This window comes from Lycorma delicatula, chromosome 10, assembly GCF_047948215.1.
Source record: "Lycorma delicatula isolate Av1 chromosome 10, ASM4794821v1, whole genome shotgun sequence".
Classification (NCBI taxonomy): domain Eukaryota; kingdom Metazoa; phylum Arthropoda; class Insecta; order Hemiptera; family Fulgoridae; genus Lycorma; species Lycorma delicatula.
The window spans coordinates 25,768,119-25,787,989 of NC_134464.1; the positions used below are offsets into that span (position 1 = coordinate 25,768,119).

A 19,871-nucleotide genomic window follows, 5' to 3' on the forward strand; every position below is an offset into this window, starting at 1 on the left:
TGCCGGCACCTCCGGTTTGGGGGCTGATTTTCCCCCACCGGCAACACGGGCCCAGCTGCGGCCGTCAACAGTCGCGGGCTTTTTAATGCCCTTGACCTTATTGACTTGCTCCTTATAATAGGGGCAACCCCGGTAATTAGCCGGATGAGGCCCCTTGCAGTTAACGCATGAGGCTGGTTTCTCACGCGGCTTAACGCATGTGGCAGTGTCGTGGTCCCCACCACACTTGACACATTGCTGGGCCCTCTGGCAGTAATTGGACGAGTGTCCAAATTTCTGGCATCTGTGGCACTGGGGTGGCCCCCCTCGTGACACAAACGCAGTCACTGCGACCTTGCAGTAAAAAATACTGCCAAGGTCATAAATGGTCCGGGCCGAAGGGGTCCTCTTAAGGGCCACTAGGCAGGTCGGGGTTTCCCGACCGTCCCTTGTGAGGAGCTTCTTAACCGAAACCACCTCATAGCCAAGGGAGGTCAGTTCCTCCCTTACTTCCTCCGGGGCAGCCCCATAGGGGATCCCCCGTATAACCACCTTCAGCTCCCTGTCCTTCGGGAGCTGAAAGGAGTGAAAGGCGATTCCCTTCGAGTGCAGAAAACTCTGCACCGCCCGGTAATCCGCCTCGCTGCCCAGCTGCAGCCTTATCGAGAGCCCGGTGCTTTTAGCCACCAGGCGCCCCCCGATCCGCGACTTAATGTCGCGCGCTAATGCTGGCCACCCCTTCGGGCAGTCCAGCATTATTGGCGAGATTTTCTCCCGCCTGACGGTAGCAGGCTGTGATGGGGCCCCATCATCAGCCTGCGGGTTGGCGGCTGCTGCAGCCTTGCTGCAGCCCGCTACGGGCTCCGTCTCCATAGGAGGCGCGGAGTCCCGGCGTTTCTGGCGCTTCCTAGCGCCAGACCCGCTTTCCTCTCCACCGACGGACAGTTCCGCGGTGGGAGAACGGGGTGGGGCAGGCCTTACTTTTCCTTCCATTGAGGAAAAATAAAGAATAAAATTTAAAAATTAAACTTAATTAAACACTTCTTAATGTACACTTGCTGCAAAATAAAATCACTGACAAGAAAAATCAAAACAAGATATAACCTGTAGACCTAAATAGGTACAGATTATATCAAACAATTTAAAATAAAATTATTTTTAAATCAGCACAATAGTCCTATAATAATAGGCTATTAACTTAATGTGTTCGTAATGACTACAAGAGTTCACTTTACATTATTATAGAAATTTAAATAGAATAGAAATAAAATTAAGAAAAGGATTATCCTTTTCTTAATGTAACTGGCCTGTAATCCAGGTAGCTGGCCGCCCGGCTGATGTCCTAGCAGACCCTTCTTACATTGTCTGGCGACGCAGGTAGAAGAACTGTTGAACACCTGGCAGGACTGGTTACAACTCACAATCACAGAGCACAATAAGACACAACCTTTCACTACAAGAGCCAAGGATGGAATCCTTCCTTTACTTGGTGAACCAGAGGAGCCTTTGAAAACTCTATATTTAAGTGTTACAGAGGAGTCGAAGCAATTTTTAAGTAAAATCAGAAAGTATAACTCTTGCTTCCAAATGACATCCTCTGGAGTAGATAAAGTGATAAGAATGCCCGGATTTTCACCAACTGTTACTGTACAAGGACAGATATATCATAAAATTGTATCACTTTTTCCAGCAGATAATGAACAGCATAAATTTTTGCAGGTGTATTCTATGGGTGATAGAGAAAATGAAGTAAACCGTCGTTGTCAGTATATTGAAGGAGTTGAAAGAGATACAGTATTGCAAATTCAACGAATGTTACACAACCACAATTTGTTGGTAAATACCTTTAAAAGTGCAATAGAAAACTGGCGTCCAGATAATTACATAGTGGTCATTCATGCTGATCGGACTCCACGTGGCGAACATGAGAGGCATTATAATGCGATGATGATCAATGAAGTTGCTGTTTTGGTTACTGGTAACCCATGCTCTCCACGAGACATAGTGTTACGGGCACATGATAATAAGCTGAAACGCGTAGCCGATACTCATAAATTTTCTGATGCTTTGCAGTACCCGTTAATTTTCAGTAAAGGTGAGCCAGGATATCATTTCAATATTCCAGTCATTAATTCAACAACAAGACAGCCCTTTCCCAATAAAAAGGTTTCCTGCATGGATTTTATGCGTTATCACATGATGCTTCGAGAACACGACTTCAATTTCCTTTCGCGGTGAAGGCAACTCTTTCATCAATTCTTGGTAGATATGTATATTAAAGTAGAGAGCGAACGCCTTCGTTACATTTCTATAAACCAGACGAAATTACGAGCTGAAAATTACATTCATCAACAAGATGCGATTAGCGCAGATAGTAATATTAGACCTTACGACATAGGCAAGATGGTTATTCTGCCTTCTACTTTCGTGAACAGTCTCCGTTATCTGCATGAATACACTCAAGACGCTTTCGCTTATGTACGAACTTACGTGTGAACAGTCCCCGTTATCTGCATGAATACACTCAAGACGCTTTCGCTTATGTACGAACTTACGTGTGAACAGTCCCCGTTATCTGCATGAATACACTCAAGACGCTTTCGCTTATGTACGAACTTACGTGTGAACAGTCCCCGTTATCTGCATGAATACACTCAAGACGCTTTCGCTTATGTACGAACTTACGGCAGGCCTGACCTCTTTGTAACTTTTACCTGTAATCCTTCGTGGTAAAATGTAACTAGAGCTAATGCCCTAGTTACTAGGGCAAAAAGCCACTGATCGACATGATATAGTTGCTCGCGTATTTCGTTTAAAGGTTCACCGCGAGCGAAGCCGCGGGTAAAAGCTAGTATATATATATATATATATATATATATATATATACCTTTGGATGGGCAGTGTTCTAAAAAATTATTTGACGCTGAACCATGAGCATGAAACCAGGTATTGCAAAAGAGCTTTACAAGCAAGCCCACATAAATTTTTCGACAAGATCTGTCGAACTTAAGGGTATAGGCAATTTGTACCAAGCCGATTTAGTTGAAATGATTGAATACTCAAGAGTAAACAAAGGATATAAATATATTCTTACACTTATTAATTGTTTTTCGAAATACGCTTTTGCTTTTCCTTAAAAGAGTAAAAAAGCAAATGATGTTATAAAGGTACTCGAGCCGATATTTCAAAAAAATAAAATGAATCATTTTCAAACCGATGACGGCAGAGAATGGTTTAATTCTAAATTGAAATCGTTACTACGAAAGTTTAATATCAATCATTATTCAATATATTCCGATAAAAAGGCGTCAATAGTTCAGCGTTGCAATAGAACCCTCAAATCTAACATGTGGCGTAAATTTACCGAGCAGGGAGATTACCGGTGGATAAGTATATTAGATTAATTGATCAATAATTATAACAGGGTTCACAGGTCTAAAGGTTTTAAACCTAAAGATGTTTTTTATAAAAACGAACACAAAGTGCTGCTAAATTTATCAAAAGCTGCAAAAAAGTGTCGTCGATGTACGGTTGCAAGTAAATTTAATGTCGGTGATCAGGTAAGGATAAGTAAGTATAAAAAGACATTTGCGAAAGGATATCTTGCGAATTGGACGAATGAAGTGTTTACAATCTGTTAAGGTGAAAATGACACAGCCTATAACGTACGTTCTTAAAGACGGGAAGGGGTAAATAGTAAAGGGAAGTTTTTATACGGAAGAACTGTAAAACCAAGTACGGTAATGTGTACTTGGTGGAAAGTGTTAAAGAAAAGCGGTAATAAACTGTTCGTCCGTTGGTTGGCATTCGATAAGAAAGAGGATTCGTGAATAAAAAAGCAAGTTCTTATAAAATAAATTCCACTGTTAATATACGTTCAGTAGCGGAGATGAATGCCGAAGAACAAGATTGGAAGTCAACGGTAATTAATTTTGACCGTTTAATTGGCGATGTAGACGATTTCAATTCAAAAAGGAGACACAGTCCTCTTCTTCCGAACAATTTTAGATATTTGGTAGTAGGTCCTTCAAATTCTGGTAAGACCAATGCGGTTTTTAACCTTTTGTTTGACCCTAGCGGGATGAGATACAGCAATATGTTTTCAAAATACTTGTACCAGCCTAAATATTTATTTTTAAATAGTTTATTAGCCGATGTCGAAGGAATAGGTTATCATCCTTACAGCGATAACGATATTATTGTAGCACCCGAAGAAACAATCAAATTCGATGATATTTGACAATGTAATATGCGAAAAGCAAAATAACATAACAAAATACTTAACTATGGATCGGCACAAAACATCGATGTGTTTTATGAGCCAGACGTATAGTAAAATCCCTAAACAACTTATTCGTGACAATGCAAATTTTCTTATGGTTTTTCGACAGGATGAAAGAAACCTAAAACATATATACCACGATCATGTGACACTTGATATGTTATTTGAAAAGTTTAAAGAAATATGTATTGAGGCTTGAAACCGGGCAAAAAATGGGTTTTTAATAATTGATAAAGAAAGAGATAAAGGGCGGTATAGATTAAATTTTGACACCTTTATCGGAAAGTCTGAAAAATGTCTGAAGAAGGGATAGTAATATTCTTATTAGAGGATATATATCATGCGACTCGAGGGTTGTATGAGTTGCTTTTCAAGTAAAACCCACAGTTATACACAGAAGAGGATTTGGAAGAATACAAACAAATTTTAGTAGCGACAAACGCACACAGAAGAAACAACTCCGCTATAGAACGAATAAAGACCAATTTAGAATTCAAATATGTACATAATAAGCAAACTTTTTCCACCTGGAGCTACTAAAAAACGAGGGGAAGGACTTTTAATATCTAACACGATGACTTTATACGAAAACCGAAAAATCGTTTATTTCGATGACCCCCAACGAAATATGTGAGAGGTTGAAACTGTTGATAACATCTAAAAAGGCTGGAAATACGGCTCATGATAATGAAATAGTATCAATAATTGAGGAATTGAAAGAACGAGGGATAATAAAAGGAGAGACCGTGCTGTAGACGATTCATTCGAGAAAATGCCGATCAACAGGTTAGGCCAGTCAGAATTCAGCGCGAGGATCCCGTTTGGGATTATCGACGTCCGCGAAAAAAGAATTTGTAATTTAGCCGGTGCGGAAAATCCTGATGATGCTGTTAACATGGAAGATATTTTGTACTTCACCGAGCAGTTGGTGGTTTCTTTGAAGATCGAGGTACATTAACGCGCGAAGAGCGAAACAATTCTAATGTCATCTATTTTAAAGGCGCTCGTGCTAACAACGCCGCTCATCCAGACGAACGACCCCGTTGTACAACAGCGGTTACGTGAAACAGACTCCCGATTGAAATGATGTGGGAAAGATGTGGAAACCCAACCTGAAGATATAAAAACAGATGAATCAACTGAAGAATTTTAGTCGAGTATAAAATGAGAAACGTGAACAAACGATTAGTTAGTAAGAAAGCAGGACGCGGCTTGTTCTGTTGCAAGTCTTCCAGGTAAAATACTCGACATCGCAAGTGGTGTTGCAGGAACTGTACTCAATCGTGCAGTAGATTCGCTTCCTTTCGAAGCTCACATACCAGGTTATCAGTATTACGGTCCTGGGACCAAACTAGAAAAACGATTGCAAACAGGAGATCCAGGGATTAACGCGCTCGTACAACCCGCTCGTACGAGATCGTCGATCTCGTACATTCCCGCTGTTAACTTTATAACTTTGTCATCGCCGTAATAAAATACTATTTTTCTCTTTTTACACGTTCGGAATGTTGTAAGACATGAAATCAACGAGACCAATTTTCCACTCAGCGTCGCCGAGTTCTATTGGCGGAAAAAATCTGCGGTCAGCACCGATGATTTTCCATTCAGGCAGAACATATTAAAAACCTCAAACACAGATGCCCGCAAACGACTGATCAAAATCTTGTCTACGATCTAAATTATACTTAATATCGACTTTCTCTCCGCCAGATCTAAGATAACGGACTAACTCTTTAGGCGGACGTAAATTTCCATAACTGTCAAAATAAACCACGTTTGCACCTCGTTTTCTGTAAGAAACCCAATGTGTGCCCGAATTGAGAACGCTGTCTAGATTTACTATTCCCGATTCAAATTTTTTTATTCTTGTCGGTATCGCGCATGAAAAAACCCCTGAATTGTGGTATTTTCACTTTACTTGCAAATCGTATCAGCTCCATACCTGTTAAAAGCCGAATGGGAAGCTTGCGTAACACTTCTAATGTTTTCTTTTCCCACATTGTCGACGTCCCTGCCTGCGGCTTGCAGGTGGTCGTTTTTTAAACTGCATCCTTTCTTGGAACAGTAAGGCTCGAGATAAACACCTTTACCTTTTTTTCTTATGGTTTTTCTCCGCATACCTCTGCCCGAAGGTCTCTAGTCTACCACCGAATTTGCTTTTTAGTTTCATAGCGTTTGTTACGGCCCATGCGGCGGCTTTCTCAGCGATGCTAGAATCTGGTGCCGACACCCTTTGCCAAGCTCTTTCTGCTAATTCTTTATCGGCCTGCGCTCTCCGTCGAAAATCGTTGTAGGTACTGTACGCAATATCGTGTGCTTTGCAGGCTTTAAAAAAATAACTATAATCAGCTATAATAATAAAAATAACTATAATCAGATGCAAACTCATTAGATCACGTACAGATAACTATACAACAGATTTTATTGCAATAAACTGCTGGATTGTAAGTCGTACCTTCAAAACTTATACCTCTGAAGTATTACAATAAAATCAAAACTTTAAGTAATGTATAATGCAGAAAACTTACCCATTAATCCAGCAAATCGTTTAAACGTTCTTGGTATTCTTGTTTGTGGATTTATTTCAATTAACACATTTTTTTCTGTGTGCATGTAAACCTAAAAAAAATTTTCATTTATTTCAACAGACAATCATAACAAAATAGCAATCAATATGAGTATTAAAAAAAACAAATATCAGTTACATAAAATGCCAAAAAAAATTTAATTTAGATCATTATGTAAGAGCACATTACAAAAAATAACAAATAAAAGGAATAGATGTCTACTGCATGGATAGCAAAACTAAAACTGCAAAATTGGCCAGAAAGATAAAGGAAAGCCTTAGCAAGAAAAGTTCCACAAACAACAGCTAATTGGTTCCTGATTTACAAGGTCTGTGTTCTGAAAGTAATTGCATATGTTTAATTTTGCATATGATAATGTTTTAGTCAACAGAAAATTTACTACTAAACATTCATCCTGCTTAGTTTGAATATATTATTGCATTTTTCTGAGACTGTAATTTATTATACATCATAATACAGGGTTCCCACCGAATTTTAAGATTCGTTTTTCCTGACTTTTACTGAAGAGTTGAGTAAAAATTTCCAGACTCTCACAATGTTATCCTATTGCCATTAACTCTACAAAACATATACATATTTTTTTTTTTTGCAGCCTCCACCATCCCCGTAGCTGCCCAACTCTCACCTTTTTTTATTATTTAATGTTACATTCATTTTTTAAGAATATTTTTTAATTATTTTTTCTAAGATCTACATTTAAAATTAGGCTATTTTTTGTGAAAAATTGTTTCAGTAAATTACATTGCAAAGTACAAAAAAAAAGCAATATAAGTTTCTTGCATAAAAACGAACATTATAGTAACTAAAGATAACACAGATAGGAAATAAAAACTAACTAAATATAAACTAAATAAAGCAATTTTTACAAATAATTGGCTCGCACCTAAGAATACTTAAAACATTTTCACAAACACTAGCCTAGATTATTTTGCAACAAAAACAAAAAAAAAAATGTGGATTATAACATGGATTGCAAAAAAATGTTAAGAAACACAGAGACTTCAATTTAACAAAGAATATATGTGTGATCACAACTTAAAGGAAAACTAAAATCACTGTGACTAAAAGTAACAACATAAGAAAACTATATATAAAACACAGGGCAACTTTTCTTCAATATCTTTACGTTATCTTCCTAATGGTTTGCCCTTATCTAAAAGTTTAATTTTGGTGGCTATCTGTTCTTCTTCTGCCAAGCAAGATTGTAGCTCTCAACATTTTCCTTTCTTCCTCCAGTTTTTTTTAAATTTCTGCTTGCATTTTTCTTTTCAGGGCTCTATTTTGTTCTTCTTGAGATAAGTTTTTTCTTTTTTCTACAAGACATTCTTCATATGACCATCTAGAGCTTCTCACTGCAGTTAGCATTTTTTTGGTAATGAAAACATCCTCCTTGCCCCCAGCATCTACAATTGCATAAAAACTCTCGCTGATAAATTATTGTCTCTTCATGAAAATTCTCCACAAGAAGAGATTTTTTAATGGAAAAACCATCTCTGAAAATGCAATTCGCTAAATTGTTTGACATTTTTCCTTACTTTTCCTGATATTTAAAAAAAATTCTTGACTTTTCCTGACTAAGTTTATATTTTCTGACTTGTCTTTTCCTGCATGTGGAAATATGTAATAATAATAATTAAAAAATCTGAATAGCTTAACTAAAAGAATTAATCTATGATATATTATTATTTATTAATAATTCTTTAGTTGTAAATTTAAAAAAAGTTAATGGATGTGATACAAACAAAAAAATGTCATGCTATATTAGTTAAATTATAAATGAATAACTAACAAAGCCTTTACAAAATCTAAACTAGAAAAAAATATGATTTTTTTTTTTTTATTAAAAATAGTTAAATGTGTCTATGTTGTAATATGTGATTGAATGTTAAATTGTGAGAACAATGAATAATTAATTATATGAAAATCTGTAATTTATTCCAGTAAATTAATTATTAAGTTATTATTTCTACTCAAATAAGTAATTGTTAACTCGCATCAAATGCTTGTCTCATGTCAACAATGTGCATTTATTTTTATTAATTTTTTCAATAATGATTTAATACAGTGTTATTTATATAAATCTACATCTTTAGCAATCATATTATAACAAAAATAGTTACATGAAAACAAAAATAAATATACTTTTACTATCTAAAATATGTAAAAAAAAGCTGAATTAAACAAATTACCACATAACAAAATGCAGAACCTAATCCCTCAAACCAACGCTGAAGAAATGAAATGGGAATCATGCTGTGTGTCTCTATAATAAAATAAAAACTCACTAGATGGATGCTGGTTGAATGAGGAGGAACATAAAAGTGGGACCAATATATGCTACTGAGCTGGTGGTTTAGACTTCTGTAAACAATATTGAGGTGGCAGTTAGCTAACTTGTTAATTAACTCATGTTAGAATTTTTTTAATGTACTTCCAATTTATAAAAATAGAAGCCTCAAATTTCACTGAACTTGATAAGGCATTGACAATAACCTAGAAATGTTGCATAAATAAAGAATTATAACTCAGAAACTTTAAACAACACAACATATAAAAAAGATGAGATTAAAATGCAAACAACCTCAGTATCATTTACCTGTAATAAACCAGCTCTATTTAGGGGGCTATCTAGAAGCATTAACAAACATTGATGAACAATATCCGGCCGACAACTGCCAGGTAGACGGTCATTCTTCTTTAAGATTCCATTATGATCATCACAATTTAACAATTCAAATGAATTTCCAACCTGAATAAAAAAATCAAATGTCCTACAATATCACTGTAATCATAAATATAACTCACTACAAATACAACATACCTGATTCTTTTTAAGAAAAAATTATTAAGATAAAATGTCATAAAATGAACAAGCAAAAACTAAATTAATTTTGATAAATCATGCATGCGTGTACACACAAAGACACACACTTTAAATCAAGAGCTTAAGTTAACAATTTTACAATATTTAAATCAAATTAAGTAACAAAAAAATTTGGCTATCTACTGAAAAAAAAAAACAAAATTCAGCATTCACTCCTTCAATACACTCCACTTCTCTTTTTACACAGTAATACCTCTAACTCATTCATTCTTTAAAACATGTAAACCTTTTAACAGATCTAGCATCAGGCTATTTGTTTTCATATGACCTCTAGGATCATGTTAAGATACAATTTCTGTAATAAATAAAGACCTGAAATGCTAAATTTTGTGAAGAAAGTTATTTAACATATTTAAGGGTGAAAATCTGTTGTAAATAAACCATCTTTATAATATGTCAATAGACATTGACTATACCAACTAATTAAGAATCTTTATGTTCATTTAAGTTAATTAATAATTCCAAAATGTAATCCTTAAATATATATATAAATAAAACAAATTTAATAAAATAAATATGTTGATATTGCTAGATTTTAGTTTTTAATAGTCAATTCTTAGTTTTTTTAATCTCCAACAAATATATTGTGTCCGGCGATGAAAACATGAAAGCATTTTTCACCCAGAAAAACAAAAACAATTTTTTTTTTAATATTCAAGTTATTAGCATAGCAACAAGTACACTGTACATACAGAAAGTACATTAGACACTGAATTATAGTAACTGATAACTGCAATGTTTTTGGGCTAGATGATGGGTTCAACTATCAAGTAGAAAGGCCTCAGTTATGGACTACATAGGTAAATATTCTCTGCTATTTTTTTCTCAATATTCTGAAAAAACTTTAGAATATATTTATAATATTTAAGCAACTTTCCACAGAGAACAATGTAGTATTTTGTTAAAGGATCATCTTTTAAGCAGTTAGTAAAAATAAAAAAAATTAAAATTTCAGACGCTAAGAAGTAATACCTTATGTACACCATAGATAAGTAAATTGCATTTTAGGTTCTCCAATAGCAGAGGGAGGCAATATTACTAATTTGTCTTTAATAAAAACCAATTATATAAATACGATTTTAATCACTTATTGCATTAACACCATTAGATGAAAAATCTAAAGCTTTTTGTAAATAATTCTATCCCAGGATAAAAAAAATCTAAGGATTGGGTCTAAATATTTTTAATATATTACAGTTATGCCCTATACTTAAAAGATCTTAATGTGGCCAGAGTATAAAAATAATGAAAATTTAGCCAGCACCCACATAAAAACAAAAAAAAAGTTTGGGCAATTTACCCAAATCATTTTCCAGCTGATTCTTGGTTAATATGAAATAAATATGTAATGAACTAATAAGTATAGACTATTTTATCAATATTCTACACAAAACATAAAATTGAAATAACAGCAGTTATAATAAAAACATAATATGTTAAAATAATGAAAATTGTTATTATTAGAGCAATTATTAACAACTTAATGGCATGACCATGTTGTTCTTATTATTTTATTAATTATAAAGTATAATCTTTGGCAAAACACAAAGCATCTTCGCATTTAAAATATATTAAATTTTGCAGACTGTAACACAATAATCATTGGCTTCAATTGTACAACAACCATAGAGCTAAATGTCTGAAGAGAATAATGATTCTTCCAAAAGCATCAAGGATAAAGTTCAGTTCTGAACATAATTTTTTCTAATTTTTGTCAACAAATTATAGCTTTCATGATATCTTATATTTTATTTTACATCATTATAACTTTACATCACATATGAGAAACAATAAATCTACGTGGCAGGCCAGTCACAAATACACAAAACAACAATGTCACAAACTAACACCAAAATTACAGTTATAACACACACTATTTCCAGACATATTCCAGTAGCATATTACAAATACAGCACGTTTAAAATAACTTCATAAGATCTAACATATTTTGCATTTATTATCCTTGCTTGAGTACCTGGAAAAATAGGAATATTGTGTATAGTGGTTAGTTCTTTTTTTGTATCTATGGACATCTTGTTTGCTTAGTCATGGACTGTTTGGAGTTAAATACAGTTGCTACACCTTAATTTTTAAACCTATGTTCTAACACTGATAATGCTGTGCTTTATTATGTACACCTTGTTGGACAAAACAAAAGAACCTTCGTTTCTGAAAATTTAACACAAATGTTTGTTGATGGCTATTATGTATTTCTGGTCATGAAGTGTGCTTTGATTTTTTTTCTGAATTTTATACATGTTATGCACAGATCTACAATTAACAAGTACTTTTTGTTATGAAATTTAATACAGCTATCATCTGGTACAGAAGTGCGATTTATTTACTTACCGGTGATTATTTTATTTTTGAGAAAATTCTAAATGACTACCCTCAATCGTAAACATCACTTCATCACGTTGATCTATGAATTAAATAATAATTTTATGAGTTATAACGCCTACATCATAGATCTTTCACAAACCAAACATTTTCACTTATACATGTAGATAATGCACTTAAAATTTTAAGTATAACGGCACGTTACCTTAACAGACTCCAACTGTGCGTTTTCTAAAATTATGATGAGTCGTTTTTCTTCGTTTTTAATATGAGGAGCAAGACCTAAATGATTCGGTGTAGGATCGTATTCATTAATATCACGTAACTTCCTTTTCTTCCCCATTTCAAAAATTACAATATAACCTACAATTTTCAAGTCCACTTAACCTCAACCACTAAGCGTAAGGCTCCTAAAATTGTAAGACAGTTTCAAACATAGGCGTACTCTTACGGTCGTAATAGTAAATCTTACGTTCTTGTTCCCTTGCATATTTTTTACTTTGTTTACATTATTTGAAAAAATATATTTACTGTTTTTTCGAAAATAATTAATAAACAAGATTATTCAAAAAAATTATAACTTTAACAGAAAAAAGAGAAAAAGGATTTTGTACTATATTCTTATATTTCATTTACATCGGTAATTAATAAATTTCATTCTTCAAAATATTGTTCACATTTTTTTATTCATTACTATGGGATACTAAAATGCAAATTAAGTAAAATACATTTAAAAAAGCCTTTATAAATTATCGCATAGGTTTGTGGTGTTATCATAACTGCTTCGGGTGTTGACGGTTCAGAATAAATTTAAAAGTTCCAAATACAGAACAGTATAGTGACGCTTCTGAGCTCACATTTAGCTTCTTCATCGGTGGTATTACATTTCGCGCAGTTATAATTACTAATATGCTACTATAGTTTACAAAAGAAAAAAAAAATATCCATTTACTGTAACAATACAACACAATTGTACTCTCGTTAAAATATGTTATTATCTAAATCTTTAGTGATCTTAAGTTGTAATTTTCAACTGACTACATAACAATATAAAAGAAACGATTTGCTTGAAATTAAATAAGATTTGTCTTTCAGTAATAATACTCTGTACATGGGTTTTTAAATAATACTAATTAAACTGGTCTGAATTCTTGGATCCTTATTTAAAATATACACGTTTTTATGTAGTGAATTAATTTTTGGCTAAAACCTTCAAAAATTATTTCATCCTGTCCTGATTTTATTTATTTGCATTATTATTTAATCATATTTATGTTTATGAAAGAATTATAACTATTTCTTTCTTATTCAATAATTTTGTAGCACCGCTTAGATCAAGCCTTTCAAAACAAATGAGTTTTCTTGGCTGCAACATTATAATTAATCTGTACCTTGCATACATGAATTTGCCACTGACAACATTTCTTTCTTCCTTAAGTTAGAGTTGCCATTTTGACATAACATACAGGAGTTCCTGTTTGAGTGATCTCAAACTGTGCAACAGTACACTAGGAATGGTTTACTGCTGCACAGGACAACTACTTTAGGAATGGTAGCCAAATTTTGAGCAAGTATGCTTTTTATAGACCTAGTTTTGGAACTATTTTATCATTCTTCTTACAATTATATTCTATGAAATGTGTTTATAGATTTCAACAAACCTATTTTAGCAATCTGTATACTTCCCTTACAAACGACACAATTGAAATAGCCACAGTACCATAAAACATTAAAATCTAGTTTTTCCTTGTATGAATAAACCTGAATATAAAATACATTTTATTTATACAGTTAAAGTTGTTTTCCTAGCACATAGTATGCCAAGGTATTGTATATATTCGATATAAATCAATGAAAATACAAGAAATGAAGATAAAAGCAGTGATGAAAGTGATGTAATTTAATCAATTGATATGATCGTTTTACAGTTACCAAAGTTGAAAATTGATAAAAATTATAAACAGAATAAAAATACAGATAAAATAAGTAATAATAAAAATGATGTTAATAAGAGCTCTTGGTGTTAATAAGAAGAAACTCAATGTACTTTGAAGAAATAAGGTTTAACCAAGCAGGTATGATTAACAAAACTATTGAACAGTTTAATCATCAGCTTTTTTAAGGATTTATATGGGTAATAATCTTATCTTTTCTTTCTTTTTACAAATATAATGAAAAAATAACTGTATTTTTTATTTAAATATAAATTGCTTGCTTAGAGCACCAACTATCTTCAGTCAGTTTTTTATCAGTGAAATACATTCAGCAAAATCACATTTGCTTTGTTCTGATTTTTTCACCAATGATAATTACATTATTAACGAACGGATCTAACAATAAGTTGAGTTCAATCTTATTTTCAGAATTGGAATATCAATATTTCTTTTGTGGTGGGAGAATACAGCTTGCCTGCTTTGCACCATAGTCTCATGCAGCACTAACAGTTTTTGTAACAATTACTATTATTGATCTTAGAAGGTATCATCTTATAAAAGCAATCACTTGTACACATTTTGATGTAGTTTATGTTTTCTGTAATATAAAAGTTAGCTTAAACTTTTTTTTTATGTAATAAGCTATATAAAAATGAAACTGATAAACTAGTGATAGAGACCAAAAAATATAGATTACAACAATAAACTTTTACATAAAAAATATTTATAATTAAAAGAACCTTTCTATTAATGCAAAATTAAGGAATTATAGCACAGTTTTAAGACAATTTGTCTTCTTTGGCACGGAAACTACAAATATAATTGGAATAAAAAACTTATTCAAGATAGAAAGAATTTTAGGTCTAAGAAGAGCACAAGACTACAGACTGAGATCAAATAGAGGGCTAAACAAACAGATTTTCAATAAACTCTAGAATTATTAAGGTAAAAGTGGCTATATTAAACAAACAAAAGAAGAGTTCAAAAAGTTTAACTTTACAGAAAATGTCTGTCTAGATCGAAAAGAATACAGAAAGAAAATTTTTTAATTATAGGTTCCTGTAGGTGAAAAGAAAAACTCAACAGAGGAGAAGGGACTAAGGAAAGAAGAACTGAACAGTTTGAAAGGATGAAGAATTTCTAGAAGAAAAAGAAACTACATGAAATGATATATGCGTGGTCCTTGAGGGCCTATCCATGGAGAAAAAATTATATAAAGAATTTCTTTAGGGTCATAGGATAACTGTTTTTATTCTAGTACAGTTAATAATAGTTTTAGTAAACAATAATTAAAAGAATAGGTAATAAAGAACATCCTTGCTTAAATAACTTTATGATGTATGGTAATTACATTTTCAAATCACTCAAATCTTTTTCTAGAATTTGAATGACTGTATTTTAGTAACTTACATTATTTATCAAATGAAGTTTGATAGGTATCTATTTTAGAGCTGTAATTTTACTTTTATGTTAAATATTAAGGTATATTCAACGCAGGGAGATTCCCGGCTATACTGTGCTGTTTAAGTACATAATTAGAAGAGGTGGATCAAAAAGTAAGTTACACCCTTGCTATGTTCTTGAAATGAAAGGGATATATTAATGTCTTATGGTGGCAGCACTGGCTGCCTGTCTTCACGCTCTCCCAGCAGCAATTCTGTAGGACATTCAGTATGTGTGTAGTATTGTCAATATGACATGTTCTCTAGGTTTCGTTCAGTATATAAATGCTTTCAGTAGTCCAATTTTTGTGGGCAAAAAATTACAAGTGTTGTGAAATTCATCGCCAAATTGTTGAGGTATACGGTGAGAATGCAACATCATGTCTGATGATCACAAAATGGTGCCTAATGTTCAGAAACGGAGGAACAAATGTGAGTGAAGAACTGCGTGCTGGTCATACTTCAACTGCAAACACAATGGGTAACATGGAACACGTGAATGAAATGATCTTGAGTAACCGGCTCAGTGATTAGAGATTGTTAATAAATTAACATCAGTTATAGTAGGGTGTTTTCGATTATTCACGATCAGCATGATTACCATAAGATGTGTCCACAATGGGTGCCACATTTGTTGAAAGACAACCACAAACATCAACGTTTTGCGTCTGCTCTTTCTTTTCTTCAACATTATTCCAGGACTGGTCTACAGTTTTTGAAACAGATCATCACAGAAGATGAGAGCTGGGTACTTCATTACACTCCTGACACTAAATGAGTATCACATGAATGGAGACATAAAAATTCACTGCAGCCAAAAAAAGTGAAAACATCCCCACATATTCAGAAGGTTATGCTGACAGTCTTTTTTGAATGTGAGGGAGTTGTTTACAGTGAATTTATGCCTTCAGGAGCAACAATCAATGGTGAAACTTACTGCAAGACTTTAAAAAAAATTGCGTAAAGCCATTAAAGCTTGAAGATTGAGTGATTATGGGGTTGTTTTTCTTCATGACAACGGTTTTCATTCAGCCTCATGTGACAAAGGATTTACTGCAAAAATTTGAGTGGTAAGTGTGTGGTCTCATCCCCCTTAAAGTCCTGACCTACCACCTGTTCTCTTAAGTGAAACCTGGGAGGGGAGCATTTTGGTAATGATGAACTTAAGGAAGCAGTCCTCCTTAAATGGTTGAAGGAAATTTTGATGAGGGTGGAATTGAAAAACTTGTCACAAGTTATTAAAAGTGTTTAGAAAAAATTGGTGATTATGTCAAAAAATAGATAAATATCTAGTTTTTGTTCAATAAAAAAAAAAAAAAAAAAATTGTCTTATAAATGTGTTTCATAGAGGGGGTGTAACTTACTTTCTGATTGTCCCTCATACATACACAGCAAAAATGATGGGAAGAAACCAAAAAGTACAATTAGATTGTACTTTTTTCATGATGAATTAAACTTATTAATTTTTAGTGTCATGATCTTTACCGGAAATTAAATAGGAACATCTGCCACATACTATTCTCTAAGGGGTGAGCATTACTGACATTTACTTTTTCATATCATTTCATTGATAAATTGTATATCAATATGGTGCTAACAATTTAAGCTACTATGTATTACTTTTTATACTAATTTTTTTCTATATCTGGATTTAGTTAAGACTTCTATAACTGGATACAAATCTTTATCTTCAATGGGGATTTGGCTGAATGCTTTATAGTTCAGTTGGTTAATAGTAAACACCACATAATTCTTAAGATTAAGCAGGTTTTTCCTTACCCTTGATATTCATGGCACATTTTCTTCATCACAGATTTGAACAGTGTGTTACTCTATTTTGTAACTAAACATGTAGTTCTTTGCATACATCTAATGGGATAAAAAATTCTTTACTCCATCATTGGATTCAACTGTTAATATATTATTTTAATTTTGTTGTATCAATTAAAACATCAGATGCTTTAGTTGTTAGCTATTAACTTCTTTGTTTTACTTAACAATTTAAAAAAAATGTTAATTTTTAAAATAAAACTGAGCTTCTATTGTTTATTTTTATGTAAACAATATAAATAATATGCAAGAATATTATTTAACTTCACTAGCTGAAGTTAAACATAATGGTTCATTCTGGATAAAAATTCTTGACCTCTCCACAAATTATACAGACTGTCCCATATAAAACGCAACCCAACCTTATATTGGTAGGTATTGAAATAATAAAAAGGCATGTGTAAATGTAAATGTAATTTTTATTATTACCATCCATTACCTTACATTTAGAGTAAATGTTGGAAGTGGCCGCCATCTTCTTGAATACAAGCTTCAATTCATTTTTCAGCGTTTCTTGCAACTTTTTTCAAAGTTTGTGGCTGGATATTTAATACAGAGCTTGTTCAATATTGACTTTCAATTGTTCATGGTTTGTTGCTGTAGGCTTTTTCTTTGAGGTAACTCCATAGAAAAAAATCCGCCGCAGTCAAATCTGGAGATCTTGGTGGCCACAAGCCTCGACCGATAACACGATTACCAAAGAATTCCTCAACGAAATCAGAAGTTGAACCTGCGTAGTACGATGTCGCACCGTCATGTTGTAGCCAGCAGTGTCTGTCTTCCTCTTCCAAGAGTGCGATGAACTGAAATAAAATATCCTGATATCATTCTGCATTAATGGTGTACTCGAAAAAAATTGGACAGATTATTTTCTTCCGTGATATCGCGCACCACACGCCCAACTTCTGCAGGTGTAATTGTTTTTCGTGATAAACTTGGAGATTTTCAGCACTCCAAATTCTACTGTTTTGGCTGTTTACGTAGCCATCCAAATAAAATCGCGCTTCATCTGTGAAAAATTACGAATCCATAACATTAATTCCCTCACTCAGAAATCGATGGAACCATTGACAATATTGTAGCTGTTTTTCTTTGTCGGGCTCAAGAAGTCGATGAACCATTTGAATGCGATAAAGTCGTAATTGTTTGGTCGCCCGATGAACAGTTGATTTAGACAAATTAATTTCAGCAGACAAACGTCTGATCGATTTATTTGGCGAGGTGAGTAATCGGTCTTTAATTTCAGTGACTGTATCTGTATTCAACACTGACGCAGATCTTTTGTGTTCCTTGTTATTAACAGAACCAGTTTCTCTAAATTTTGCAACTAACCTTAATACTGATGTTTTGTTAGGAGCTGGTTTATCTGGGTACTTATGGCGAAACAAATCTTGCACTGCAACCACTGATTTAGTACTGAAGTACGACTCAACAATGAAAACAAATTCATCTAGCGAAAACACCATCTTGTCTCTAGCAATACACTGAACGTTATGATTGCATTGTTGTTACTATCGGTAGTGTTCTACTGCGTCGCCGTGATGTTCAGATGTTGGACGAGTCCATTTCAGTAATGAGTAGGGGAGTAAGCTTGACTTTTGAAATTTCATGGATGAGTGATTGATGGGTTGCGTTTTATATGGGACATCCTGTAGATGAGATGGATGTCCAGAGGCTGGTGGGGTTATAAGCATTCTTTTCTTTAGTTCATTTAACAAAATCCTTCTGTGGATATATTGTTACTTTCTCATTGTTTGTTCATTCCCCTTTGTATAAAACTTTCCTCTCCAGTGGTATCCTGCAATTTAGAATTCAAGATAAGTAAAACGGGAATTTTTGATTTTGCATCCTCAGTATCAAGGTAATTAATTAGGATTGGTTTTGTCTATAAACCTAACTACAAGAGATGGCTAAAATGTCACCAGTCATTAATAACTCACATATGAAAAGAGGTAATCAAATGAAACAAACCTGGCATAAAAGTACATCTTTTTGCTACAAAAACTTATTTTTCCATGTAGTCATCAACTTCACTGCTACATATTTCTTCCGATACTGAACCAGTTTTCTCATTTCGTCAGTGAAGAATGCTGGTGGTCTTTCCTTAATCTATGACCTCACTGCAACCTTCAGTTCATCATCCATGGTGAAATGAATACCCTTAATAACTCCCTTTAATTGTTGTAAGAAATGAAAATTGCAGGGCAGCAAATCTGGTGAGTTTGGAAGCATGGAATAGATTAAAATTTCAACTAGAACCTTAGCGGTTAAATGTGATGTGTGTGGTGGAACATTATTGTTGCAGAATTATCAGCTCTGTGGATTGCCACACACAACACGTAAAACTCCTGAGATGTTAATGTGATGCAATGGTTACTGAATAAATTTATTCACTTGGTGCTTCTCAGTGGTTACAGAATTCAGTCAACCACTGTGACGTTTATCTTCAATATTTGTTTTATTAACTTTGTATAAAAATTTTACTGCCCACCTACTCACAGTATTTCAATCAACAATTTCATTATAAATAAATGGCTTTTTGATGGCGATGAAATGTCACTACTGTTCGCTTCTTCTGCAATTTAAAATTTA

General features: G+C 33.5%; 1 protein-coding gene across 2 annotated transcripts in view; it reads right to left on the reverse strand.

Annotated features, from left to right (window-relative positions):
- Window positions 1–12,498, reverse strand: part of LOC142331031 (ribosomal RNA small subunit methyltransferase NEP1) — a 29,877-nt gene extending 17,379 nt beyond the window's left edge. The window contains exons 1-3 of one of the 2 annotated variants that reach the window (XM_075376621.1): window positions 12,279–12,498; window positions 9,446–9,598; window positions 6,790–6,880 (exon numbers count right to left, since the gene is read on the reverse strand). In XM_075376621.1, the coding sequence (XP_075232736.1) occupies window positions 6,790–6,880; window positions 9,446–9,598; window positions 12,279–12,416 (382 nt within the window). In that variant the 5' untranslated portion in view covers window positions 12,417–12,498. The remainder of the gene's footprint in view (window positions 1–6,789; window positions 6,881–9,445; window positions 9,599–12,278) is intronic. The other variant, XM_075376620.1, reaches the window with a different exon arrangement.
- Between the last annotated feature and the right edge of the window lie 7,373 nt (window positions 12,499–19,871).